At 41.0% G+C, this 27,063-nt stretch overlaps 4 protein-coding genes across 8 annotated transcripts; 3 read left to right on the top strand and 1 right to left on the bottom strand.

The window, feature by feature from the left end:
• Nucleotides 1–1,912: 1,912 nt before the first annotated feature.
• Nucleotides 1,913–5,589, top strand: gins4 (GINS complex subunit 4 (Sld5 homolog)). The gene is made up of 8 exons (XM_008419066.2): nt 1,913–2,189; nt 2,317–2,403; nt 3,430–3,543; nt 3,617–3,714; nt 3,794–3,882; nt 3,970–4,060; nt 4,207–4,313; nt 4,741–5,589. The coding sequence occupies exons 1-7, from the start codon at nt 2,091–2,093 to the stop codon at nt 4,301–4,303; spliced, it is 675 nt and encodes a 224-aa protein (XP_008417288.1). The 5' UTR covers nt 1,913–2,090; the 3' UTR covers nt 4,304–4,313; nt 4,741–5,589.
• A 1,592-nt stretch (nt 5,590–7,181) lies between these two features.
• On the top strand, nt 7,182–8,693 carry ppp1r3c2b (protein phosphatase 1 regulatory subunit 3C2, duplicate b). Its single transcript, XM_008419065.2, has 3 exons — nt 7,182–7,336; nt 7,456–7,515; nt 7,718–8,693. Exons 2-3 carry the CDS (start codon nt 7,496–7,498, stop codon nt 8,553–8,555), a joined length of 858 nt encoding a protein of 285 aa, XP_008417287.1. The 5' UTR covers nt 7,182–7,336; nt 7,456–7,495; the 3' UTR covers nt 8,556–8,693.
• Nucleotides 8,694–9,120: 427 nt separating this feature from the next.
• phyhip (phytanoyl-CoA 2-hydroxylase interacting protein) lies at nt 9,121–21,547 on the bottom strand. 4 transcript variants are annotated; one of them, XM_008419060.2, is made up of 6 exons: nt 18,275–19,839; nt 17,671–17,729; nt 14,946–15,122; nt 13,029–13,203; nt 12,051–12,168; nt 9,121–11,966 (listed from the first exon to the last, which is right to left on the bottom strand). In XM_008419060.2, exons 3-6 carry the CDS (start codon nt 15,120–15,122, stop codon nt 11,420–11,422), a joined length of 1,017 nt encoding a protein of 338 aa, XP_008417282.1. In that variant the 5' UTR covers nt 17,671–17,729; nt 18,275–19,839; the 3' UTR covers nt 9,121–11,419. The 4 variants fall into 4 exon arrangements, with proteins under 4 accessions (XP_008417282.1, XP_008417283.1, XP_008417284.1 ...); XM_008419061.2 differs by lacking the exons at nt 17,671–17,729; nt 18,275–19,839 and adding an exon at nt 21,476–21,547; XM_008419062.2 differs by lacking the exons at nt 17,671–17,729; nt 18,275–19,839 and adding an exon at nt 21,330–21,453.
• Nucleotides 21,482–26,411, top strand: polr3d (polymerase (RNA) III (DNA directed) polypeptide D). Of its 2 annotated transcripts, none has more exons than XM_008419064.1 (10): nt 21,482–21,574; nt 21,812–21,951; nt 22,760–22,936; nt 23,888–23,931; nt 24,048–24,208; nt 24,297–24,421; nt 24,514–24,670; nt 25,149–25,396; nt 25,475–25,627; nt 25,730–26,411. In XM_008419064.1, the coding sequence occupies exons 3-10, from the start codon at nt 22,778–22,780 to the stop codon at nt 25,844–25,846; spliced, it is 1,164 nt and encodes a 387-aa protein (XP_008417286.1). In that variant the 5' UTR covers nt 21,482–21,574; nt 21,812–21,951; nt 22,760–22,777; the 3' UTR covers nt 25,847–26,411. The 2 variants fall into 2 exon arrangements, with proteins under 2 accessions (XP_008417286.1, XP_008417285.1); XM_008419063.1 differs by having other exon boundaries at nt 21,812–21,976.
• Nucleotides 26,412–27,063: the final 652 nt, after the last annotated feature.

The raw sequence follows: 27,063 nt of genomic DNA, 5'->3' as shown, positions 1-27,063 counted from the left end.
ATATATTAAACACACAATCAACACAAAAGTAAAAATCTCGATTTATACTTTGTGGCAGTTTGTTACCAGAAAAAACCCCCGCTTATCTCTTAAAACCAAATTAATAAGTTTTATATCGTTGGCAAATTTTGCAAAAGTAAAAATCTGATGTTCACTTTGTGGCACTTGGTTACCAGTAAACACACTCATCTGTTAGCGACAGATTAACAACAAATATTGTTATTGTTCAAAAACATCAAATTTGTTCTGCTCAATTCATGGCAGTTTGTTTCCAGTAAAAAACGCTCATCTCTTAACACCAAATTAATTATTCTGCGTCTCTTTTAGTAGAGTAATAGGTACCTTACATGTATTGCACGGAAGCAATACATGTAAGGTAAAAACAGTGAAAACATTGAAAAACAGTGTAAACATTGGTGTTTATGCTGTGACAAAGATGGACTTTGTTATTACAGGTTACTTCTGAAAGTGCTTGATTTCACTTGATTTTATTTTGGGGTATCTGAGTAATAAAGACTCTACTTAAATGCACCCCAGATTTTTCAATTAAAAATAAATAAGTAAAATGATAAGATTATTTTGATTCCCCAATAAAATATCAGGTTGCAGTGAAATTATAGTTTAATCTACCAATTAAACTATAATATGTAACCAATAGGTGAAACATGACAAACTATGGCTCAGTTCAAAGGTTGTAAATAACAGTATTTTGTTGACTACTCCATTGCAGTGATGGAGAAAGACTTTATAACTTTATAACATCAATAGACAGGATAAATTCTGGGCATTAGGGATAATCCCTACTCACTTACACTTGGTAGATAACTGAACGCTGCTCCCCGACATTGTGGATCAACTTAAGAGAAGCAGTTTCCTGAGTTTGGACAAGGTTGCTTTTCTGTTCTCTGTTGCTGTTTCCTCTTTAGAGAGGTCAGCAGCATACCTTGTGTGTATTTCGATTTGATTCAGAAGACTGCTTCTAACATCTAATAGCAGGTAAAAAAAATTTATGAACTCAATCCAAGAGGTGCAGTTTTTAATCATGACTTCACATTAACAGACAAATATCAGATTTTAGCATAATGCCAATTTACAATGCAGATATGCCAATTTACAATGCAGATATCATCTATCTATGCTTTTGTGTCTCAGTTAAATATTTCTGTAAAACACACATACACAAGTTTTTTTTTCTTTTCATTTCTCAAGGGAAAAATGGAGATCCAAAGCAAATGACCTTTTAATTAAAAAATAGTTACCCCATAAACCTAATAAGACATTTTGTTAACACTGGGAAAATTACTGATAATACATGGTCAGTTATTTTTTTAAATTGTTATAGAGACATTTTGGCAGGCTCTTTTTTATAGTATTGTTTTAATCTAGTCACCAGCATCTTTATAAATCTGCAATTGTGTCACACTCTTTCCGATTTTGGATGATGAATAAAATTTTGGATTATTTTAAAGGGTATCATCAAATTAGAAGAAGCCAAATACCAGATTTTGTAGATTTTTATTAGTACCCTTACCTTACGCTTTATATATGTGCTCCAGTTTGTGTTGGTTTGTCTCGTGAAATCCAAACAAAATACGTGCATCCTAATAAAACATTATTTTTTTTTTTAAGTTTAAGGAACATAAAGTAGTAGAGCGTTAGTAGAGTAATTGTACTCCCCGAGTTATGTACTTCAGGTGGACTTGCTTCTAATTTTTTTTTAAATGCGAGTACTGTAGCAGCACAAAGATGGGTAGTGTAAAAAATGACAAAATCTTGACACTATATTAAGAAACTAAAGGATTTTAGTAAAGTATCCAGCTTGGCAGGTGTGCATATTAAACTCGGTTTACGAGAAGGCTTGCCTGACAGACACAATCCGGGGTTTTAAAACAAACCTAACTCCCGCGAGAAGAGTCTCAGTGGCGCGAATAAACAAGAAGGTTTTTCCTGCAGCTGTATAAGTAGCCGTCCTCACCTCATGCTCATTTGTCCAAAGGGTTTCCCAAATCTTTAAAAAATTGTATAGGAATCTACACAACATATTTTTAAGTGATTAACTTTAAGGGGCAGCGGGTTTTTACAGCAGAACAATGTCGGACGCCTTGTCGGAGGACGGCAGCGACATCAACCAAGATGACAGCGAGGAGGACGTTATGACTCCGGCGGAGCTGATCGCTAAGCTAGAACAGGTGAGCCTCTGACTCTGAAAATGACACCGTTTGCAGTCACATACGGGACTTTTAAGGCCTTCTTCACGCTGCTGCAGACGCAACTAGCTCTACACTCACAGTGTTGCTACCTGTGTCTGCCTCTCAGGCCTGGCTGAATGAGAAGTTTTCCCCGGAGCTGCTGGAGAACAGGTCGGAGGTGGTGGAGTGTGTGATGGAGCAGCTGACTCATATGGTAAGTATCAGGGGAATACCTCTGAGTTACAACTGTTGCTACTCTACAGGCTTAAGTAGGAAAAATACTGGGTGTCTTAGGAAACCAAAACTATGTTGAGGAGTATTGTTGTACCCTACATTCAAGCTTGTACATGCTAAGCTGTTTGTAAGATGATCAGAGATGGGCAGTATATATATATATACATATATATGTATATGTATTGTACAATACATTTCAAACAAATTCACATTTTCTCCAATTGAACTGTAGCTGAAATTACCTGCAATAACACACCTCAACACAAGACTCAGTCCGTATATGGAATAATCATCATTCATTTGTTCAGTACCACGATTTTCTTTCAGGACAGTTTATAAGCTAGTTTTTAAATCGAATAAAAGTGGTGACAGATTTCACCATTGTCAACACCAAAAAGTGCCAGAAAGACTGCTTCATCATTTGAGTTTCGTCTTTAATTAAGAGGGAAGCTCTAATAACAGCCTTTATAACTAAAATAAGCAGAATACACGGCACCGAGTCTGGTAGCATATCATGGATAAAACCACTGACCGCTAGAAGTCTTTACTAGCATTTTTGAGATATGACCTAAACCACAGACACTTCATAAACATGTTTGTGTGTGTCTTCATGCTTCAGGTTCATGACCCATCTACAAATACCGTTCACTACTGAACAACGTGCTGTGATATTATCAGCTCTAAATAGATGTTTAGATCTTTGTCCGCTTTACTCGCGCGGCATTATTTGTTTGGCCTCTAGAATGACGCTGCTAATGGTTGGAGCTTGTTGGAAGTATCTTTGTTACATTTTGATTTGTTCTTTTTGTCGACTTTTGTTCATCTTTTTTTTGTTGGAGGGGTGCGGGGAAGGTTGAGGTGTTGCAGGTGTTAAAATACTAAACACCCGTTTAGTAACTCATATCGTCCGACGATATGAGTTGCAACAAAATCTAGTATTTTAGAATTGAACTGAAACATTTTTTTTTCCTCCTCTAATCCGTCGACTGACTTTTTCCTCCAACAGGAAGCTAACCTGCAGCGAGTGAAGAAGGGCGACGCCAAGGCCGGCTTCCATCGGATGGAGATAGACAGGATCCGCTACGTCCTCAGCAGCTACCTGCGATCCCGCCTTCAGAAGGTCCGTTAAACGCGTATGAAAACGTCGCCGCCACCTCTGCCGGTGTCTTGACGTTTTCGCTTTCCGCACCCAGATTGAGAAGCACTTCCCCCACGTCCTGGAGAGAGAAAAGTCTCTAGTCGAGGGTCAGCCGTCTCTGCTTTCTCCGGAGGAGTTTGCCTTTGCCAAAGAGTGAGTGCAGCCATTGTGGCTCGCATTGTGTTAAAAGATTCATCATTGTAAAGAATAATAATAATAACTTTGCATCCAGGTATTATACCAACACAGAAACCTACCTGAAGGCTGTAGCACTGAAACGCATGCCTCCAAACCTGCAGGCTGTGGACATGCTCAAAGCAGGTAAAGTGACAATATCCGTCTTTATTCTGTGCCTTGAATGATCTCTGACCAGCATCCTTAACCCCTTTTGTTTTTCTGTAACCCCAGTACCGGAGCCCTGCCTGGACTCTTTTGTGTTTCTGCGGGTGAAGAAGCGGCAAGAAAATATTCTGATCGAGCCTGAAACGGATGAACAGAGGTGCTCGTTTTATCTTTCAGATTCTCTTCATGTGTTGTCATTCGGCTAAGCGTCCAGCAGGGGGGAGTGTAGCCACCTCCCCTCTTTGTGATGCAATATATTCCTGGTATTGACAATCTGGAAATGCCTTCTTTTGTTTATGTCAGAGACTTTGTTGTGGATCTTGAAGAGGGCTCCCAGCACCTGATGCGCTATCGCATTGTAGCGCCTCTGGTCTCTAGTGGAGCTGTGCAGTTAATTTGAACACGTTTAGGTAAGTAAGTATGCATGATACATGAGGGTAATCAATAATGAGCCTTAAGCCTTTTGGTGCTAATCAATTTTTTGCAACCTTTATATTCTCGGTGAAATTTGGTTTTATTTATTTTTATATTTTACAATCTATTTACAACATCTTTGTTTACACTGCAACTCTTGCAAAAGTATTCATATAAACTATTTTGCAATTACTACAATTTCTCTACTTTGTGTTCATTTATGACAAAGTCACAATAAAATACATTGAAGTTAATAACTGCAATGTGATTAAGTATGAAAGTTTTAGGGTCTAGATTTCTTGCAGGGCGCTGCATATCAACCTTTTTCTGAATCATAGTTTCTTTTTAAATGCTAATTCAGACACAGTTTTACGTTTTGGGCCTTGTTGATCTTTTCTTTTTTTTTCTCTCTCTCTTCTGAAGATTATTTGCTATTTTTTTCCCGCCCTGTGAAACAGAAAGGACAACTGCATCAACATTTGTCACATCAGGAGAGCTGCTCCTCAGAGAGGAGTGACTCCTGTCACACAGATCCAGATGCGTTTGTGACGCCACCGCCTTGATAAACGGCGTAGTAGAACCCCGCTTCTGCAGGGCTGTGCTGTTATTTTTGGATCATTACAATCATCAGAACTGAAGTGTGCTTAAGTTTTCAGATCGTTGCCTCACGCGCACCAGAATATGACCTGCCATGTTCCCAGATTCTTTCTGCATCACTGAATCAGTACGACTCATCATCGTCGTCGTTATTGGACCTTTTCTCCGCCGCTCGATAACGATGCCTTCCCTGACCGGAGGGGGAAGTAATTTTCAGTTCGCTTGGCACCACAGTTCCTGCCTTTCTGTGCCCTCGTTTGTGTGGGGAAAACGGTGGTTTTCTACGAGGACGTCGTTCGATCGACGTGAACTTGTGTGTCCGTGTGTTCCTAAGTTAATTGAAATTCAGCAAATGTCCGTACACCATGTGCTAACTTTGTGTTGTAAATATACATTTGTACAATCGACGCATTTCATCTTCAGCCGAATAAACATTGTCTACTGTGAGCTGTAATTATTGAAGCAGCATGGTTATGTAAGCGTGCCTGAGGGTGCAATCAGTGCTTATTGTTTGGCCTCACTGTAATCGCTCAGCAGTTGGAAGTGAAGAACAAAGAGAGCGAGCGACCGTGTTTAGAAGAGCCGTCACATCGACCCGCACTCTTCTCATGCGACTGCTGCAGCTCTAAACTCTGTTGTTTTTAAAGCTTTTTATGAATAAAAGTCTGAACAGTGTGTGCTTCCTTCCTTATTGTGAAGCCTCTAAATACAATTGTTTTCAAGGTTTAGAAAGTACTTGACACCTGTGTAATGTCCTTGAAAGTGCTTGATATTCAATCTGCACAGTTTTGTAATAACAGGAGACGACTCCTTACACAATTTGTGTTTAAGCATTTTATTTGAGCAGGATTGTCATTTACCAAATTAATATTTCTAAATGCTCAATCAGTTAAACTGAAATAAAGGTCTTATATTTTACAAAAGTTATTAAAATTGGGGATTGTTTTTGTTAATTTTTTGTTTTGTTCCAATCAGTTCTTCAGAATATTTTTTTCCAATATATTATACTTTTCTTTATCTTTCCTATGTAGAATACTGTCACAAGAAATGATCCCAGGAGCAGTGGTGCACTGGTTTAGAATTGGAGGTGTCTAAATCCAGTCCTCAAGGACAAAAGTCCTACATATTTTGGTGTCTCCCTTCTCTAACATACCTGAATCAAGTATCACTATTGGCTTGATTCACAGCTGAACCAGGGAAAGAACTTTGGGTACCACTGGTTCTGATGTTGGTGTATCGTAAGTCCAATCCAGAATCTTGATCTTGAGTAAAATTTGGAATTTTGTTTTTAATAAATCCCTAAACTGTTGCAACAACATGCCGGTTTTAAGAGTGTTTTTAGTTTTGTTAATGTAATCGGAACTAAAACAGGCTTATATGCGTGTTGTATAATATTTTTGAGGTCATATCAAATGCTCAAAGTGGCATCGAATCTGGTCGCCACTGCCAAGTCCATCTCTGTTGCTCTACGTGTAGGACGTGGCTCATAAAAGTGTTGCTCGCTGGGATTCGTTGGTAACTTGGCCTTCCTCCGTGTCGCACATGCTTTTGTGAGACAAGCCAGGTGCCAACTAGGAGAGGGTTGACTCAAAAGCTCAGACCTCCACGGAGATTGGTGTCGACTGACGTGTCTGAGAATAGAGCCCAGCATGACTGGAATAGTTTCCATGAAGCAGAATGAAATCACGTGCAGCAGAGCTCAACAAGTGCCATACAGACTGGAATGCTTACGGCTGCAGAGATCATGTGGAGATCAGCTAAATCACATTTTCTCATAGTTTGTTTTGTCATAAAACTCAAAATGTTTTATTTTGCTTTGTTGAAAGCATCCAAAAAAACAAGTTCACTAGATGAAGACATTTGCAAACTTCTCACGTTTCTTTTGGAGTAATGTCTTCCTTCTCGCTGAGTGGCCTTCCAGCCCATCTCTGTACTGGCCACGTTTCACTGCGGACAATGACACTGTCCTACCAGCTTCAGCCAACGACTTCGCGACGTTTTTTGGCTTTTGTTCGGATGTCGGTTTGCACATCTCAGACCAAAACACATGAATTCCTCGATGATCCATACAGCCCCAACTTTTGAACTCTATGCATCACACAGGTCCAACCACCTCACAGCTTACAGCACTTTAAAGGATCTGCTGCAAGCATCTTGGCGTCGGATACCACAACAAACCTTCAGGAGTCTAGTGGTGTCCAGGACCATGGGTGGTCATAATGTTTCACTGGATCTGTGTAAATATTGAAAGAGCAAAAAAACACAAACGTATCTCTTTGTTGGTCCTGATTGGACAGCATACTGAACTGGGCAGAGTCTTCTCTGCTGTATTGAATGAGCTGGTAAAAATAGGAGTCAGTCCCAGCTGGCCCTGCAGACAGAGGGATAACTCAGCCTGTAGCCCAGCCTCCTGAGCTTGAGGGTTAGTAAGTGGGAGCTTTGAAACATATTTTTGTATTTTCTTCTTTATCTAGGCAAACAAAAACTGAACAGAAGGTTTGCAGTAATGCTGACATGCTTCATCATTTGTCTCAAACACAGGCTTACCCACTGAGGTAAACATCACCATCACTCTGCCAGCATGGAGATGTCCAGTCCAGCGTAAGTATGCTGTCCTGCAGCTGCGGGATCTTACGTCTTGCTTTACTCCTTCAACATGAGGACGATTAAATAAAATGTTTACATTCCCTTTGATCTTGAGATGTGCTCTTTCATTCATCCTATGAGCAAACTGTACTGCAAATTTAACCCCACCTCCAGTGCAGCAGTCTTTATTAAACTTCCTTGTTTACTTCTTGCCAAGTGTTCTGCCAATGGTTGGCCTGGGCTCCAGGGCTCACTCGGCGGGACTTGTGGAGATTGCAGTGCGGCTGTGCTTGAACCAGCGTGAACACTTGTGTCCCCACGTGTGGGTTCCCATCCTGAAGCCTCAGCGGCCTTGCATCAGACCCCCGGCAACAGATCAGCTCCCCGTCTACGTCGCCAACCATCTGAGTCACCCCTTCTCACCTTTCTTGAGTGACCTGGACGATGATGATGATGGCGACATTTTGATACCGGTCAAGAACAGACGTGTGGTATTTGCAGACAAGCTGGGTTTCTCCCTGACGGCCGTGCGCGTGTTTTCCCACGAGGAGGATCAGCGTGACCTCGGCCCACTACCCTCCCTGCAGGGTTTGGGGAGCATGACGGGGGACGGATACAGCTGCACCGTCAGCACCTGCTGCCCGGGGACGCAGCTCAAGCTGGGCTTCCCGCAGCCCTCACTGGACTTCCAGTCCTTCCGAGCCAAGCTAGCCGAGAGCATGGTCACCCTGGAAAACTGCGCCGTCACCGAACAGGCCCTGCAAGGCAGCGCGCGAGTCAGAAACCTCAGCTTCCAGAAGGACGTGCACGTGCGCATCACCTTTGACTCCTGGTACAGCTACAGGGACGTCCCCTGCACGTATGTGCAGAAGCGTTTCGGAGGACCCCAGACCGACATCTTTGAATTTGATATAGCGATTCCTAAAGTGCTGGATGCCAAGAGGAAGATAGAGTTTTGCCTAATTTATCTGCCCGCAGGGTACAGAGAGCCATTTTGGGACAACAACAACGGGCAGAACTACAGCATTTTGGTGTGTGTGAATTCACATCTCTGACATGGGAAAAGCGAAAGGGCATGAGAAGTAGCTTAATATGCCGTCGCCATTGAGCTTCTTCATATAATAGTGTACTTTTCTAGCTTAAAAGTGCTTGTTTTTGTGCTTTGTTCAAATAAATCTTCGTTCTTCCCTCTCTCACGTGCCATTTCCTTTCACTCCACATTCTTGTGTCCTGACCCACTTGTTGGCCTTTCATCTCATACTGTTGTGCAATAGCAGAGGGATCCCTTACACTGCAGGCATCACCAGCATTCCCACATAGGTCAAAGATGACTGGGCCGTCACACACACACACACACACACACACACACACACACACACACACACACACACACACACACAGAACCCTCAAGTCAATCATAGCTCAGCTCTGTTTATAGTCTGACAGGAATCCTGTCACCTTCCTTTACTTTATGAGCAACAACTCACCAGTTCTAACTCTTATCAGAAAACTGGATTTAGCATCAAAGGTGTGAAAGACGATTTGACATTTGGAAATGTTTTTGATGGTGTAGAAGCAGAAGCCTAGGCAGCACGTTTATAGAGAAGGAATCTGTAGAAGTTATGTAAAGATAATTTATGTATGTTTTTCTTAACTTTTTTTGACTGAAACTTAAGTCTCTGACAAACGGGAACATCAAACTGCAGCGAATGACAAAAACATCAACGTCATAAAGGGAGGAAACAACAACATGAAGGTATTCAAAGAGAGTTTCAACAAGTACAGATGTCGGTAAAGTTGTGGAAAAGCCTTAAAATTCATTAGAAACAATGTAGCATCATCGCACAATATAATTCTCGGCGAAGTCAAGTCTAAGTTATTTAGTGGACATTTATTCAGTGGGGGAGAAACATTTCACAAGAAATGATAGTTTTTAACCAAATCAGTGACGTGACACCCAACTTTAAAGTATATTTTTATTTATTCTAAGTTGTCTAGACTTTCTAATAATTCATGCTTATTGTCACATTACCATGAGAACTATCTACTCTCCCTTTGAAAGACGTAAACAGAGACATTTGGAAAAACAGACAAAAACACTGAAATGGTATAAAATTCATTAAAGTACTCAAACGATTTGAAAGAAGAATTTGTATCATTCGGTTTTTAACCTGTGCTGGAAATATGTGGAGACAGTCATTGAAACACACAACTATGAACTAAGAGAAACCCAAAATCCAAATAAAAGTCTACTCAGTCATATTAACCAATTGTGGATCAACTTGGTCAAATTTTGATTACTTTATTTTTATCGATATTAATATTCTTCAACATTCCAGCAAGACACTTTTTTCTAATTGGATACAATTCAGTCAGCACCAGAAGAGAGACCCCCAGCCAGTCCCAGGGTGACCCTCTCTACCGTAGACTGCTTCCTCCTACTCCATTCTCAGAGAGAGGTGACAGCTCAGTCTGACGTTGGACCAAACTAGGATACTTTTTTGCGGTACTCAAGGGTGACCAGAGATGAAGGACCAAATGTGGCACACTTACAGTTCATTCCTCTGTTTTGTATCTAGAAAATCAAAATTCTGAATTAAACAAATCAAATAACGAATCAGCAAAAAATACACCCGTTCTAAGTTAACCTCAGAATTTCCCGTTAAGATATGCATTTCTTGGTTCTTTGTAAATAAATAGTTGCATTATTGTTGAAATTAACATCTTAATTTCAAATGAAAATGTTGGTATTGTGATGCAAGAATAACTACAGTGTATTTTTGTAACATTTTCCTCTCATTCCTTTCTTGAAGTGTGCAGCATACAGAGATAATTTACGCTCCCGACAGACAGGTTTTTGACATATGTGCAATTGATATAAATATATTTTAATGAGACCGATATGATTTTTAATAAATAAATATAACTGCATAGTCAATCTACTGTTTATGAGGCCTACAATGTTTCACATATTGTTACTGCCTGTGCATGTAAGCTTACTGACACATTATCCATATCCATTCACTATGTGCAATGTGTATGTGTATGCATGCATACGCATTCCTTATGAAACTTTGTTAGAGTACATGGCATCATCAACAATTTGAACAACAGAAAATCCAACTAAAATAGGTTGTCATTGGGAATAAAGAAGGTTTTATCACAAACAAAACCAACCTTCTTCCATGGACGTTACGCAAAATGCAGTGGTCAAGGATCTACGTATGTGTATGATATCCCACTATCAGAAATGTTCTAGGAGAGACCGAGTACTGTCCTTTTTGCAAACAAAGGTTGTACAAAGTATTTGACAGCAGGGTTACCAGCGATTGTGCCACCAATGGATGTGTTAAAAGCAATTCTATTTTAACATTGTGTTTCGCCCCACTGAATAAATGTCCACAAATTAAAGTTGTAGGATTTTTCTAAAAGGAAAAGAAACACTTCAATGAGTAGAAGAATTGGTTTTAAGGCTTTTTGCGCATCTTTAGCCAGGGGGCAACACGTTAGTCTGTATCTTTACGTCATAGGTGGCAGAAATCCTGGCAGAGAGGGAATCCCGAGAAGTCAACAAAAATAATCTGTGCAGCGTTCTTTTTTTCTGAAACTCACATTTCTGAAAGGTAGTAATATCAAACTCACAGCGGAACAAATGACGAAACAGAAACGTGGACACAGGAGAACACATGAAGACACCTGAAGAGTAGCTATAGAGCTCTGTAATACATATTATCCAAGGGGTCGATATAAAAAAACTCCTCCACTTCAGGGTGGAGGTGGGGTGGGAAGCAGCTTTAACACAGTTCAAGAGATGTATTTCTCCACCACGGTCTGACTAGCCCATAGTTTCCTCAGCTGTTTTGTCCAATTCTGGGTCTTTTCGAACTGTCGACTCAAAATCAACTTATCATGGGTTCCCTCAGCGCCCCACGCTGATGTTGCACACTTTGCAGCTTGGATCTTTCTTGGCATTTGCTGTGGTCAGACTCATCAGCTGGTGGTGCCCACTGATCTGCTCCACGCTGCCCTGATCCACGTGAACCGGCTCCGTGAAAAGCACCTCCAGGATCACGTCACTGGCGTGGCAGTACACAGGCTCCTCCCCCTGACTCTGGGGGGCAGTGTAGGTCAGAAAGGGGTTGGAGGCCAAGTCCAACCTCGGCAGGCGGGTGCGACAGAAGTGGTCTCCTTCTGTGCCGACAGGCGCCAGCACCAGCACCACGTAGTGATATGCCGTGTACATGCAGTAAAAGTCTGCGAAGTACAGGCAGGTGTTTGGGTTCAGCAGGACTCCAGCTGGAATGTGGAATCTGAGGGGGCCGTACGGAGAGTCTTTGGGAGGGAGCCCCGTGTCAAACTCTGTGTTGCAGCTGAAGAAGACTCCTTGGAGCTTGCCGTTGATTGGAGAGCCATGACTCCCGCTGGTGTCTTTCATGGCCGGACGCATCAGTCCCCCACATTCCCTCCTAATGCAAGACACGGAAAAAAAAAGAGGATTTCTTTTGATCGGTGTGACCAATCAGGTCAAAGAGAAGGAGAACAGCTCCAACCTGACATAGTCAAAGTATTCTGGGTGCTGGTTGCGATAGAACACAGAGAATCTCAGCAGTCGTCCTGCAGGACCGCTGGCCTTGTCGAGAAGCTGCTGAAGGTGTTCCATGGCATAGTCTGCAAAAATGTTATTAAAAAAAATCATGTCTCCTCGACAGATGCTTAGAATATATGGTCCCCCAAAAGTATTCACACCCTTTGAACCTTTTCACATATTGTATTGTCAGGTTGCATCTACAAACTTCAATGCATTTTTTATATAATAACCCAATGTGTTGAGGAAAATGAATGATGCATAGGTTTTAAGATTTTTCACATAAACCATTGTCATGTTCTTTTGCATTCAGTCCTCATTACATCTAGATGTGAAAGTTGGTGTCCTGAATAAAATTGGACGCATCATACCCTTGGGATGTTCATTTCAGTAAGACTAGGTAGACTCATCAGACTTGATGGAAAGATAGATGGAGCTAAATGCAGTGATCCTGGGAAAAGACCAGTCAGAGGCCACAAAAGACTTACAACTAGGGTGGAGGTTTACAATCCAGCAAGACAGTGTTGCAAAAAATAATGGGATAGATCAAAGCATATTAGTGTGTTGGAGTGGCCCAGTCAAAGTTATGACCTAAATCCAACTGGGGATTATCTGGCAAAGCTTGAAAAGTGATTTTCACATGTGCTCTTAATCTATTCGACAGAGTTAAACCTAGTTTTTAGATTCCAAAAGAATAAACACTAAAACTATTGATGCAATCACACTGAATAACAAATGGATAACACTGTTTTCAGATTTTTGTGTGTTTTTTTTGTAAAAAAAACAAAGAAAAAAAAAACCTTTGTGTTGGTCGATCCAATCCCTCCTTGTGGATGGATTGTGAAAACATTCAAGGGGTGTGAATACTTTTCTCTTATCTTCAAAGTTCTCAGGCGTACTTATCAACTCATACAACCATTCTGTTGCATGAGTTGAGTTTTACCTCCAGTGCAGAACTCCACCACCGGGCTCCACTCTGACACTAGGTAGTCACCGTCCGACTGCCTGACGGCTGTCTGGACGGCGACGCAGTACTCCGTCCGCGGGCTGAGGAACCAGTGTCCTCTCACCGCCATGGGCAGTGGGACAGCCTTGGCCACCAGTTTGGTTGGGACATCCTGAACACCAGAGAGGGGAAGATTGTTTAACGGACTTTAAAGGAAGTAAATTACATTTAAAATTGTGAAATCGTTATTTTTTTCAGCACAAACGCTCCATTATTAGCATTATGTTCCTTCTCAAGCCAGAGCCGCTGCAACTAGGACACATCTAATCAAATCAGCAGCTTTGTTTTGGCCAAGGCCTCTAAGCAGCACGGCTAATTACCGGCTCAGCGACTCACATATCCATGGAAACATCTCTGATGCAAAAGTTTGTTTATGCCGCTTTGTCGTTTGCTGCCTGAGAGGGAAAATGACCTTGATCCTGAAACATTCTCTCTTATTTCCATCCCAGCTTTGAGTCCTCTTTTTTTCTTTCAGTGACAGGATGCAGGTTGCAGGAATAAGCCATAACCACTATCAGGGATTTACAGCTGCAAGGGAGGGAGACTGGGATCTTTTTTTTTTAACATCCACATGTTATGTGCACGTGGATATCATTTGAGTGAAAGCGTTGACGTGAAAATGAGTGCACAAACGCAAGCAAAGCGTAGCAAAGTGTCAGAGAGGCAGTTGATTGAAAGGTCGTTGCTTCTCCAGCGCCACTTCTCCTCAGCTGCTTTTCTTTGTTTTTTTCACAAAGAGAGCGGTATTTTTTTAATCTCATGGTGTTTTTTTAAAGAATCCCTCTCCAGTGTGTGACGACTTAGTATTTTATGAATTGAACTAGAGATGACCAAAAGCTGTCCAGATTTCAAACAGAATGCCGAAGTAGTCTTTTAATCTAGCGCCAAATTGTGAACGGGGAACCAGATCTCAAAAAAAAAAAAAAAATCATCATTAATCACTGAATCTATGGGCCTATATTTCTGCATCACTTTTATGATGCAGTGCCTATACAATGCATCATAAAAGTGAATTGATTGAATCCGCTATAACACTTGCTCGAGTTGCAGATGTTTCTTTTCCCAATAGTGGGCCACTACCAAAAATAATGCCACTCAACAGCACCTAAACATGATAAGTCAAGAGGGAGTGGACGCTCGCTTAATCATAAAAAAAAATTCTCACATGCTTGAGGCTAATTTACCAAAACCACTCCATTCAGGTTAGCTTGTTAGCATGCCAACACTCATTAATTAGAGGGAGCCCAAAAAACAGCCAACTTGAACAAATCTAAAACGGCCTGGGGTTCTGCTTAATATGAACGCATCTGTGTTTATTAGTAAAATATTTGAGATAAATCTGTTGTGAAGGGTTTGCAGACAGATGCGCAGCTCCAGAGCTCCAGAAGCTGGTAGCTGCTATTAGCTTAATAAGACATACCACATTATACACTTGATATTTATATAGCCTGGCAAAAACTAAAATTCTTCTTATTTTTATTATTATGTAGTTTCAAAGTGCACTAGATGCAATCAGGTCTAAAACGGCTCACTGCTGTGGCTGAATTTGTCAGCTTTAGTTCACTTTAATGGGAAACAATTCACAACTGAGTCACAAGCCCGCAGCTGTTGACTGCATCCCTTTCCCCTTTTTGCCTGTATTGGAAGCGACTGAAAGGGCACAACCACTCTGTGTTAAATCTGATATCCCAACAAATGCAGAATACCAAGATCATGTAATGAGACCCATTGTACTAACCAAATTGGGCTTAGTGTTTGTGGAGAATTTTTATTTGGGCCGATTTGAAAAGATGTTAATGGAGACAGAGCAGCTGCCCTGCAGGTAGAGGATGAAGAAACGCGGCAGTTTCAGACCCTGTGTTTGAAGCGGTTCGGATCCCTGTTCTCTTTGCGGCTCAGGTCGATGAAGAAATGCGTCGCTCTGGCTGTGTCCTCTGGAGGCATATCCCACATGATGCGGAAAGAGTCACAGGTCACCTCACAGATCTGGATGTTGCACGGAGTGGCGAGAGGGGCGTCCATTTCTGTCATCTGCCATTAGATTATAGGAGATAAACACACGGTTAGGCTGGTCTTAACACAGGCTGTGATAGCAATGCCTTGATCTGTGCAGAATCTTCTTAGACAGTGTCACCGGAGTCGGCTCTGAGTAGCAGCGGAAAACATCACGGATGAACACGTTTTCAGGCAGAATTTAATTAGACTCTCATTTAGGGTTTTGTGTGGCTGCCTTTTTATTCACTCTCCGAACGTTTTTCTACTCCACCTCCTTCGTCTTGCCCTCATCTGACATTTTCAGTTATTACACAACTCAATACGCTCCCAGCGGAGTGAGTAGCCTCTGTTTTGCCTGTGCATTTCATAATCCACCTACAGCAGTCTCCAGGCAACCACTCATCAGCAGCCTCCCTCACAGTCTTCTCCTGTGATTCTCAGGGAAGGGGGTCACAAACAAGCCCCTTTTCTGCGCGTGTCAGCAGGAGTTAAAACTATAGGAAACTTATTAAACATTTCTACCTCCCCTCCCTGCTGGAATTTGCACAAAACGGCTGAACAAGTGAAAGAAAAGCGGCTTCGTATCGCCAAAATTGGGGAGGTTTACACCCCATCAGCAGCAAGTGATGTATGGTCATATCTTCATCGCTGCCTACTTGATTCAGGTGGCTGCACACACAGCCCAGAGCATTAAACCGGGCGCAATCTGCTGGTCAGTCTGTGCTTGTTTCATTAGCTCCCGCCTTCTCGCCTCTTAACTGACGGGAAGACTCCGCAGTGGATGCACTTTGGCTGAGTTTCCCCCCGGAGGCATCCACTCCTCTGTAGTTTTCCAGTAATAATCATTCATCTGGAACTTTGCAATATTCTTTTACAATATAGCTGACCACAGTGCCTTGCAGTATGTATTTTAATCTACATGTGATGTGTCACAAAACAGATGGCACAAAAATGTCAAGTGGAAGAAAAATATATACGATTCACTCAAGTTTTAAAAAAATTAAGCGACACGTATTGGTATTTTCCTCTGAGGGTAAATCTAACACCCAGTTTAAATCTTTTGTAGCATCAAAAGTTTTTGGGGTTTTTGTAAGTCCAGGATTGCTTTGTGTTTAACTCCATCCATATTTTCATCAACTCTGAAAAGTTTTCACGTCTGACCTGAAGGTGAGCATCCCCACACCTTGATGCAGCCGCCACGTTTCACCGAGAAGAAGGTGAGACCTGGATCTTACAGTGTAAAAACAATTCTGACGTACATGAAAAAAAAAAACTGCTTTGGTTTTGTCTGACCTTCTGTAAATGTTGGCCGTGACCTTTACTTTGACCCTGACATGCTGGCTTCTTATGACAGTGGCAGTTTTCATGCCTCTTCTTGCGTGAAGGCCAGATGTACGGAGTACAGACTAATGGAGCAGCTCAGGTGTTACCAGGCATCTCTAGGCTGCTTCTCTCTCATTGCTAAGGGAACCGCTTCAGGTGGAGGGTCGTGTTTTTGTAGGGCAGCAGGTGTGCCGTCGTCTTGATGGATTTACCAGAGCTCTGTGAGATGTTTAAAGCTTTTCTGATGTTATTTTGTATCTTAACCCTGCTTTAAACTTCTTTGTGTGCTGTGTTCGTTGGTCTTGACTGTTGCCTGTTTATTAATGTTCTCTGATAAAGGCCTGAGGCCTTCGCAGAACAGCTGGATTTATATTGAGATTAAATTGATGACTTTATATTACGTGACTTCTGGGTTTTGCTTAGATGAACCAAATACAAATGTCAGATTTTTACGTGCAAAAAAAAAAGATGAAACCAAGCATCCTTTTTCTTCTTCTTCATAACCAAGAACTGCTTCGAATTGGTCTGTTAGATAAAATCACACCAAAATTCACCGAATCTCGTGGCTGTCTGTTTTTGCAAAGCACTGTAAAATTCCAGCATCTCCTACAACATAACAGTACTTTTTTTTTTCTCTTATTAAGCGCACGCTCACACTGAAAATATGCTAATTCAAAGATGCTGCTAAAAATAACATTCTCCTTTTGTTGTCTGTGTGATGCAATGAAAGCCAAGCGTGTAGAGGAGCCATCATTTTTGACCGCTGGGTTCGCTAAGGTGCTCTCCCGGTCCAGGATGATGGACAGGCTGCAGCAGCTCATTAAAGCCTTTGAACTGTGAAATTTGTAAGGTAGCTCGTTCATGCGGCGACCGTGCAGAGAGAGGGGATGCATCACGTGCGTCTCCATGCGTCTGCTTTCCAGCTGCCTGCTCTCTTTTCTAACCATGGAGCCTTTTCAGAGACAGAATCTGGGGCAGGGAGCGAGAGATTCTCACAGGACCGGTCATCAAAAAGCCCTACGCCTCTCCTCGTGCGCTACTTTCGGATCAAAAATGTGTGAGCGCGGTTCAGACAAAGGTCTTAATATCATTCACAAGCTTCCACTGCATGACCTCATTTGTAAACTGGCGTTTCGAGAAGAAATCAGAGTCAATTATCTCTACTTTAGTAGACAGCTGCTTCCAACAAGACAGCTGGCTCTGGCTGATAATTATAATGAGTTTTCACATCATAAATCCTGATTTGTCCACACATGCATACGTTGGGTTGCTGATCCGTGCTCCTATCGCCCGACACACAGATGTCGAGATGCAGCAGCCCTGCACATTGAAACAGAAAGGTGCATTAAGCAATTTTCTGAGTTGAACTTAATGCTTTCCAGGACTTTGAGGTAGAACTGAATCAGATTTTGATGTAAAAGAGAAGAAGAAAACAAGTGTAGTATTTTTCATCAGAACCTAATATAGCATCGCTGAGTTTGAAAGCCAGTCTTTCTAGTCGATTAAAGCCGCTAACTGATACCTTATGTGACAAAAACATAAAGCGTATGGTTCATCTGCACAATTTAAGCAATATATGAGAATAATAGCCCTATTCCAATAAATAATCAATTCAACTCCATAAAACTCATTTCCTGTCCTGTAACAGCATTAATGATTTCACAAAGTGTGTTGCTGATGTGAAACACTATCCACTAGCCATTTCCATCGAATTACATGTTAAAATATTTCTTTAGAGGCACATAGACAGGAAGTAGAGGTGGAATAAACAAGTTCATAATAACCTAAATAGAACAATTCTGCCGATTTAATTTCTCAGCATTGACAATGATCAATAAGCAGAATAGTTTTAGAGAATTTCTTACTCGTCTGAGGTTCGGATTTATGATGGGAGACGTTTCTTTTCCTCCTTACTTTCCTCCACTGATGCTGCTGCTGATGGGTCCCCAAGGAAAACTGATTAGGAGGTGAAACAAACGCACACACAGGATCCTTTCTTCTTTTCTTCTTCCTCCTTCTCCTTCCGACTGTTTCTCTCCCAGTGTCACACAAACAGCCTAACCCCCACCATCACCTTCTCTCCCTCCCTTTCTCCATCCTTCCTTCCCTCCGTCCCCTCCTCCCAGTCTCATTTCTCCTCTGATCTCTGCGTGGTGTTTACTTTGACTCCCGTGCAGTTGCACAGATACAGGATGCATAAAAGAACACCCCCCCCCCCCCTCCTCCCTCAAGCTCCCGTACAAAGGCAGAAATCTGTAAACTGAAACGCGACCGCAGCGGGGGGGGCGTGCGGCGTCGACCTCGTCAGCATCACGGTTTCACCAGCCAACCGTACACAACGCGTCAGTCGGGGAGTAAATCTATCCGGAGGTGCAGAAGCCACACACACTCTCCATCCAATGTAGGCTGCACACTTGACTAAATGTCAACTCTCAAATATGGTGACATTATGGGCACTGGAAGTGTAAGCGAGGAGAAGTCATGTTTGACATGCTCTGTTAGCAAAATCAGAAGAGATTAAGCTCTGATTTCCGACCCAGTAGATTACACAGAGCGCCAACCAGACCTAAAAAAATATACATGTGCCAACTGTTGTGCCATATGGACGAACTCCACAGGGCTTCTACCCCCACATCCCGTCCCATACTATCCTGGGGGCGAGGGATGCCACCATATAAGTCCAAAGTAAGCAGATTTCCTCTGGCATTATTTTTCAGGGAAAGCAGAGTTATTATGTTTCCTTTATTTTGGATGCCATTAGAGATTAAAGAAATCTTCCTCAGATTAATATGATAATCTGCTCCGGAAACAATGGACACAAACACAGGATAAAGAGAATATGACAATACAGGCCAGACTCACAGTGAGAGAGAAATCCTCCCAAAGTCACATCATAGTTGTAATTTTCAAAGTGACCATGATGTATTGTTGTTATTTCACACACTATGAGCAGTATTGAGAAGCTTCATTTATTATCAGGCAAGCAGAGATAACGGATAGGCTCACAGTGTAATTAAGCAGCAGTCATCCATCATTAGTCGCAGCATGACAATGCTGTCCCAAAAACCCCTCTGTGGTGCAGGAGCAAACAGTCTATCTCCTTTATATGGATGTTAGAATCATTTTTTTGTCGTTGACATTTTCTCAACGCCTATTGATGTTTTATTATTTCACAAAAACAATTTTACAGTAATCAATGTGGGACCTTGCTTACTGTCCTTACTGGTTTTGTCTTTGTTTGTGTTGTTTACTGTGTAGTTTATTGTTATTATTGGTGATATTTCTATGGCTTAGCAGTGGCACTTCCAGAAGGTTTTGTAAGGTCTGGTTGCATGGGGTTTCAAGATGGGACACCAAAACCACAAAAAAAGAGGAAAACAAAAAGAAGAAAAAAAACTGAATTTCAGGTTTGTGTTTCAAGTAAATATTCACATGAGATGACTTTCAAATGTTTGTAAATTATTTTTAAACTGAAAATATCAGCGACCATAATTTTAAAATACTGTAATTTGATGTTTTAGATTTAACAAATAGGGTTGTAGCAATACATCAATCCACATTGATGGATCAATTAAGATATTAATGATCCTAAATGAAAATATCCACCCACATCGTCATCTTTTAGAATGCGAAATGGTTGAACTTCATTTGTATTTTGAAAAAAGGGTTAAGTGGTGACCTTGGTTGAGTTATGTTGAAATGTTTTGCTTGAGACACGAAGAAAAAGATGTAAGTTTAAATTCTGCTTTAATGTATAGGAAAGGGGACATTAAAGTATATGTGAATTTATTAGAGCTCAATATCTGTGCTTGTTTCTTTGTGATTGAAAGATAATCAAGGGCATTTATAAGTTAACTGATTAAAGAATGCACTTAAGACAGAACCACAAACTCCCTCCAACCTTAACAGATTAGTGGTTTTTTGCAAATGGGACTGTACAAACAGGGGAGCTAAAAACAATTGTGGTATGATTATATAAATCTGAATCTTATCCTGCGATAAATGTAGCTTAATAGGTTTTATATATGTTCATATGGCTATTGCAAAAAAGATTATTTATTTTAATGCTTTATACACATTAAAAGGATGTTTTTTTTTACATCCTTAAAAAAACTTTTTTGTATTAGGATGTAAAAAGTTGTGTACAATTTATCTGCATTTGTGGACATGTTTCAAGTGGTATACATTTTATAATACAGAAAATCACAAAGTACTCCTACTATCTATAATCTTTTTTTCTTGCTTTTTCTTGCTGAAACTAAAATATCATACATTTGTACTATATCTTATAAAGTTGTATGGACTCCTTGCATGTTATTGTTTACATCCGGAAATTTCGCGCGTGCGCACAACGCTGGAGGGCAAAACAACGATTCTTTTACTTGCCACCATAGCTGTGATGCCACCGTTAACTAAATGAAATCTGGAGATGTAGTATTAATCTAGTGCGCTGTGCCACAGCAAAGGGGAAAATAACGCAGAAAAACCTCTTAAGAATAACTCAAAACCACTATTTTCTCGCTGTCTATATCGGCTATGCTACAGACTCGTTGAAACTGACAACAACGCCACTATATCTATAAAACATTCACACATTTCCCACACAGAGAACAGAACCTTTAGTCCCTTACAGTATTATGTATTCAGGTTTGATGTTTATTTTGCAATAACTCATAAGTGTTGATAGCTGTGATAGATTAACTATCACTGCTATTAGCTAATCTAACACAGCTGTGGGTGATTAGCCAATTTAAACACCTGCTCTACTGATAATCGGTCAGAGTTGACGTGTGGTTGGCCTTTAAAAATAAAAATAACTGAACTGAAACACACCAAATTCAACTTTACATTTTTATGTTAAGGCTGTCAAAGTCAAGCAAGAATAACACAACTACTTTCCTCTTCCTCACCATTCCTCACCTTAATTAAAACGTTTTCCTGACCTTATTAACAAGTTTTGGTAGTGTTGACAATTAGTAGCAAAGCACTGCGTCCCTTATGTATCAGGCGTACATATACGAGTTAGCTCTTTATATTGTTTATTTAACAGTTAAAACCATAGTCACCGCCAGCAGCTGTTCGCCCTCCAGCAGGGAGATGTGGGCGGGATCTTACGTGCGTGACGTCACTCTGCAAGGGTGTCCTTATGGCTTAATAAACATGTGGTAAGTTTGATCGCATACTTTAACTAACACATTTTTAACAAATTTAACGTATGTATTCTAAGCATATTTTAAAACTGTAAAATGTTCTAAATTAAATAAATAAACAAATAAATAAATATCAGTCAATCTTGTATTAGAAAATGTGTTGCAGAATTGCCTCACGGGTTCATCAATACGATCCTGTCTGCGCTACAGTTTACGCAATAATGAAGTCTCCATGCGGGTTTTTCTGCGCAGCTCTGAACCCCGTGATGTCAGACCGGAACAACAACTCAGCGGTGTCATGGCGCCGTGCGTGATGTCAGAGCTCGATAACAAACAGCTCTAGCTGCTGTTCAACAATCTGGGATGGATTTCTGGCTGTGAATTAATACCCAGTAAGAGCCTTGGAGGGATAACAAAGCAAGTAACCGAACAAAACCGGAACATGTGTTGTTACTCTGATTTGGGACTTCTAGTAAACTATAGTGCTGAGCTCATGTGCCTGCCTGTGTTGTAATGTGGCCACGTGTTGGGGATTTTTATTGTAATTTTTTTATTACATTTAAACATTTGTAGTGAAGTGTGCAACATCTTTGGTTAAAGAAAAATGTCAAAAATATAGAATTAACTAGTGCATTTTATTCAATGTAAATAATTATTACTTAACATTCAAGATTCATGGTTACTTGAATCTAGTATGATCTACTATTTACTTTTTAAACATCTTTATAGATAATTATGGTTTGAGCTTTGACCTAAGCTCTCATAAAAAGTGCCTAACTTAAAACATCTGTGGATAAGGTTTACATCTACAATCTATTGGACCCTAACATTACATGAAAAATAAATGTTTAAAAGAGTCGCCTAAAATCAGTTTGGGAGAAGTACATTTCTCAGAACTAAAAGTTAATCCCATGGTATTTAAAACCAGCTATGTGGAGTTAAAGGTGAAACTGGTCACACTGGAAAGAAAACTAAACTGAACTGTTGGCTCTCTTATCTCATTTTTCAACATAGCCTTTAACATAGCCTAGCTGTTCCCTTAGCATGTAGTATTAAGGAAGCTGCACCTTTAAAGGGCAGCACTTTGTGGGTTCCAGCTCGTTACTCTTCAGATAGTACCAAGTGCAAATCGTAAATAAATGTCGCATGTTTGTATCTTATAGTTGTTAGTTCCACACTCACAGGGTGTTTATCTGTTAGATCTCTCTGCGGATCAGGATGGCAGACTCGGGTGACCACAGCGGTCAGCAGGCTCCAGCCCCTGGAGGCAGGGGGAGCATAGGACCTCTGATGGGTCGCCGACCAGCAGCTGGCATCTCTCCTGGACGCCTGCCGTCGGTGCGATCCAGAGACCTAACGCTAGGAGGAGTAAAGAAGGTAGTTTTTCTTTTTCGTTTCTAAATGGACAAATGGGAGGAAACCTTTTATCATACAGAGATAGAACCGAGCAACTTGTCTCAGCCTTAATGTAAGCTGCTGAAAATCTTGATCTCTTTCGCAGCCTGACATGTCTTGACCTGTGTCAGAAAACACTTGTTATCTTTTAAATCACTTCTCATTGATACTAGAAATATCTAACTTTGAGTTTGCTTAACTTAACAACAAGTGGCCCACTGAAGACTGCTCCAGTCACCCAACCTGGTAGCACTTAGACTTGGGGCATTCGGTGATCAAAAACGATCAGATTTTCGAGTTTCTAAACTAGCTGATTAGCAGTGGGAGACGATCAAATTGAAAATATTGCAGATTCTGTTAACCAGATGATTTCTCTGTACATTTAAATTTTTATTATAATGTCAGCAAATTAAGTTTAGCCTTATTTTGGAATATAAAAAAAGATGCAGTAATATTTTAATTGGCTCAATATTTGTTCTTTCTACCCGTTATCTGAGTGATAAGATGTCTTTTATTACAATCTATATAACATAAGGAAACGTAGTGGGCTATGAGCATGCAGGGTCTCCATTGACATATCGGTGATATGATAGTAGATGGAAGTAGCTGAAAATCTAACTAGTCCAGTGAAGTTGCTGGAGCACTTTACAGCATCTTCTTTAGAAGAGGCATTATATGAGTAAAAAAAGAAAAAAGAAAAGAAAACATGTCTATATTCTTTTTCTTCTATTTGTCAATTATGCTGTTGTATAATTTCTAGAAGAAAAAAAACTGCTTTTTTATCACCTTTCCTCCAGTTTGGTTGTGAAACTAAAGCTGGGAATTTTCTGTTTAGTGGCATAAATGTGATTTACCTGTAATTTAAATATACTTGAAAGATTGCTATTAAGTGCCAGATCTCTAACACATTTCTTTGTTTTCCTTCTTTTTTAGAAAACCTTTACCCCCAACATCATTGGCCGAAAAGTTAAAGAAGAGTGAGTTCATGGGAGCCTTTAAAACGAAAAAAATATATATATTTGCGCACATCTATGATTTTTTTATTTTATTTTTTCTGGGGCTGCTTGGTGATAATCTGTTTCTGATGCGACAGACCAAAGGTCGAAGGTGTGCCGAGGCGAGAGAGGAGGGATGGAGAGCGAGGTCGGGGCAGGGGCCGCGGGGAAAGAGGAAGGGGCCGAGGTCACGGCGAGGTCATCCAGTCTCACTCCATCTTTGAACAGGGACCTGGGGAGACGACGATGAAAAGAAGAGGTGGGCCTCGAGCTAGAGAAGCAGCTGCTCACGAATTCACGCTTCAGTGCTTCACATCAGTGCTTATAAATCCCGTCGTCTCACACAGGGGGCTACAACAGTGATAGAGACGCTCCGAGCATGGGACCCTCGCCCATCATCAATATCAAAAAGGAGAAGACGGAGACCGAAGAGGAAACCAAAGAGATTCTACGCAAACTGGAGCGAGAAAACGTGCGTCCTTTGGCCATCAGACATCTGTTTGTGCGCTTTTGGTTTACATGCTGTGTGAATGTTTGCTTACTGATTTATTTCCTTTCATTTAGTTTATAGATGACCCATTTCTGAGAAGCGAGCAGAGGAGCTGCCCTGTCCAGCTTCCCCTGGCTGTGTCAGGGTGGGGATTCAAGGAGGAGTTTAACAGCTCAGCCATTAAAGTAGAAAAGCCAGACCCAGATGAGCCCATGGAGTCTTCAGTTGAAGGTAGCTTCAGAATAACAGTGCCTTGAAAAAACACTCACACCATTTTGACTTTGCAGCTGTATAACAGACTGACACAAGGGGTGCATAATTGTGAAGTCAGAGAAAAATAAAACATGATTTTCTTAAAGTTTATGTATTATTCCCCCCCGCCTACAGTGTGGAGACGAGCCCAAAAGCTTTTGAAACCATTGTGTTTGGTGTACAAGTAGCGCTGCATTTCACCCTGAACACAACATCCCCAGAAGCTTGAGCTATTTTTAAAAGACAAATGAACAAAAACATTTCAGGCTCTGGAAACATCTTAGAGTTGTAATTTCACTGAAAGGTGGTTCTATACAATACTGACTAAATGCGGGATGAAAACACATGCTCCGAATGATGTGCCAGCGTCCGTGTCCGGTAGCTTTTCTAACTCCTCGACGCGATAAATCACATGTAAGCCTCGTTTCTGTCCGCCATAAAGATTCTGTCTTAACAGTGAAACAAGAGGAAGAGGAAGTGGAGATAAAAAAGGTTGAGGCCACTTTCAAACCTCCTCCTCTCCCTGAGCCTGAAGTTCTCCCTGACCTGCTGCACAGATGGAGCCTGAGCAAAGCGGAGGAGCTGTTCTTCATCCAGCTGCCCGACTCGCTGCCCGGCCAGCCTCCCACCAAGGAGCACAAGACGGTGAAAACCGAGGTGCAGTCGGAGGACGGGCAGTCCGTGCTTTTGAAGACGGAGTCACAGGTAGACGAAGCAGGTGGTGACATTTCAGTCGGTGAGGATGCATAGGAGGCATGTAATGACTTCATTTGTTTGTTGCAGGAAGAGGAAGCTGAAGACAACAACTGCAATCTGAAGGATCTGAGGGAGGGAGTTGTTGGGAAGATGCTGGTCCGTAAGTCTGGCCGGGTGCAGCTCATACTGGGACAAGTCACCCTTGACGTGTCTCTAGGGACGTCGTGCTCTTTCCTTCAGGTGTGATACTTTGTCATCATTGATCTGATTTGTGCTACTTGAACATATGTTTATAAAATCAATCCTAAATACTGTCTTCTCTGCTGCTGCTTCTCTTCTCAGGAGCTGGTTTCTGTTCAAACAGGAGATAAAACGGGAAACCTGACGGTTTTGGGGAACGTCAGACACAAAATGGTCTGCTCTCCAGACTTTGAGTCTCTGCTGCAGAGCAAGACATGATGCTCGCCCAGGCAGAGGGGCTCCCAGTTACCTCTGATGCGTTAGATGCACTAGTATTTAATAAAACAAAAACTACGACCCCCATCTCTAAAAAAACTATGCTGATGACTGATTGCCTTTTGTGTTTTCAGAGCTGCTAAAATTGCTTTGATATATATCAATTATGCATATTATAGTTTTTTTCCATTATGAATATGATGGTGGTGGTTTGAGGCTTGAGTGCCAAGTTTTGTTGCTGTTTGTGTAAAATTAGTTGACAAAATTGTACATGGATATAAATGTGTGAATAAAAACAGATTATCCCTACTTCAGTAAATCATTTTTTTTAAAAGACTGGTTCACTCAGATTACAGAATTACTTCCAGTATATTTGTTTTTCATCATTTTTTTAATTTACCTATTTAAGATGAAAATTTTCAAGTTGCCAATTATGCAATATAGATTCATGCTCTCTGAAGATGTAAAACAATTGCAGGAAAAATGTTTACATTGTGTAGCAAGTGTCCTCTGCTGCAGAACTTGTTTGGTAATTCCAAAATAAAGTTAAATGCATATTTAAGATCAATTACACTATTTTCTGCATTTTTTTTTTCTGTTCACTTTTATGAGTAGAAAATGTCTTCATATGTCTTGCATAACACCAATGAAAAAAAATACTGTGTTTTACTATGGAAATGTCATGGCATTGACAGTTGTCCAGCAGACTAAACAATGAGGATAAGCAACAAACGGTCTTCTGTCTTTTCACAAAGTATCACATCGAGGCATATTGGGCCTCGATGTGACTTATTGTGAAGTTGAGTGAGGAGAGAAAGTTTGGTTAAAAAAATGTACAGCACAGGGATAACCATATCCTTTGAGAGAATTGGAGCAAACCGCATTCAAGAGTTTCAGTGTGGACTCGATGCTTCAAGATATACCAAACAGATGTGTCTCGTGAGAAATTCCCACTGTGATTTGGAGAGCCATGCTAGATGCTAGTGTTGGCCCAAGTCAAAAGTCAAAGCAGCAATATATTTTATTTTTCAGCCTTCATGCTAACTTCTGCTGACAAGCTTTATGGAGAAGCTATTTTAACTTCCTAGAACTTGGCACACTGCCAAAAATATCCAAACCTGTTTTAATGACCATTGTACAACAATAAATTTCAATTTAGAGTTAAGATTTTGACACGAGTTTCAATTTTTGCAGCAATCTAGTGGCATGAATTAACTTTT

This window comes from Poecilia reticulata, linkage group LG9 (genome assembly GCF_000633615.1).
Source record: "Poecilia reticulata strain Guanapo linkage group LG9, Guppy_female_1.0+MT, whole genome shotgun sequence".
Classification (NCBI taxonomy): domain Eukaryota; kingdom Metazoa; phylum Chordata; class Actinopteri; order Cyprinodontiformes; family Poeciliidae; genus Poecilia; species Poecilia reticulata.
Note: the sequence above shows the minus strand (reverse complement) of the source record. Positions and strands in the feature narration are given on the sequence as shown.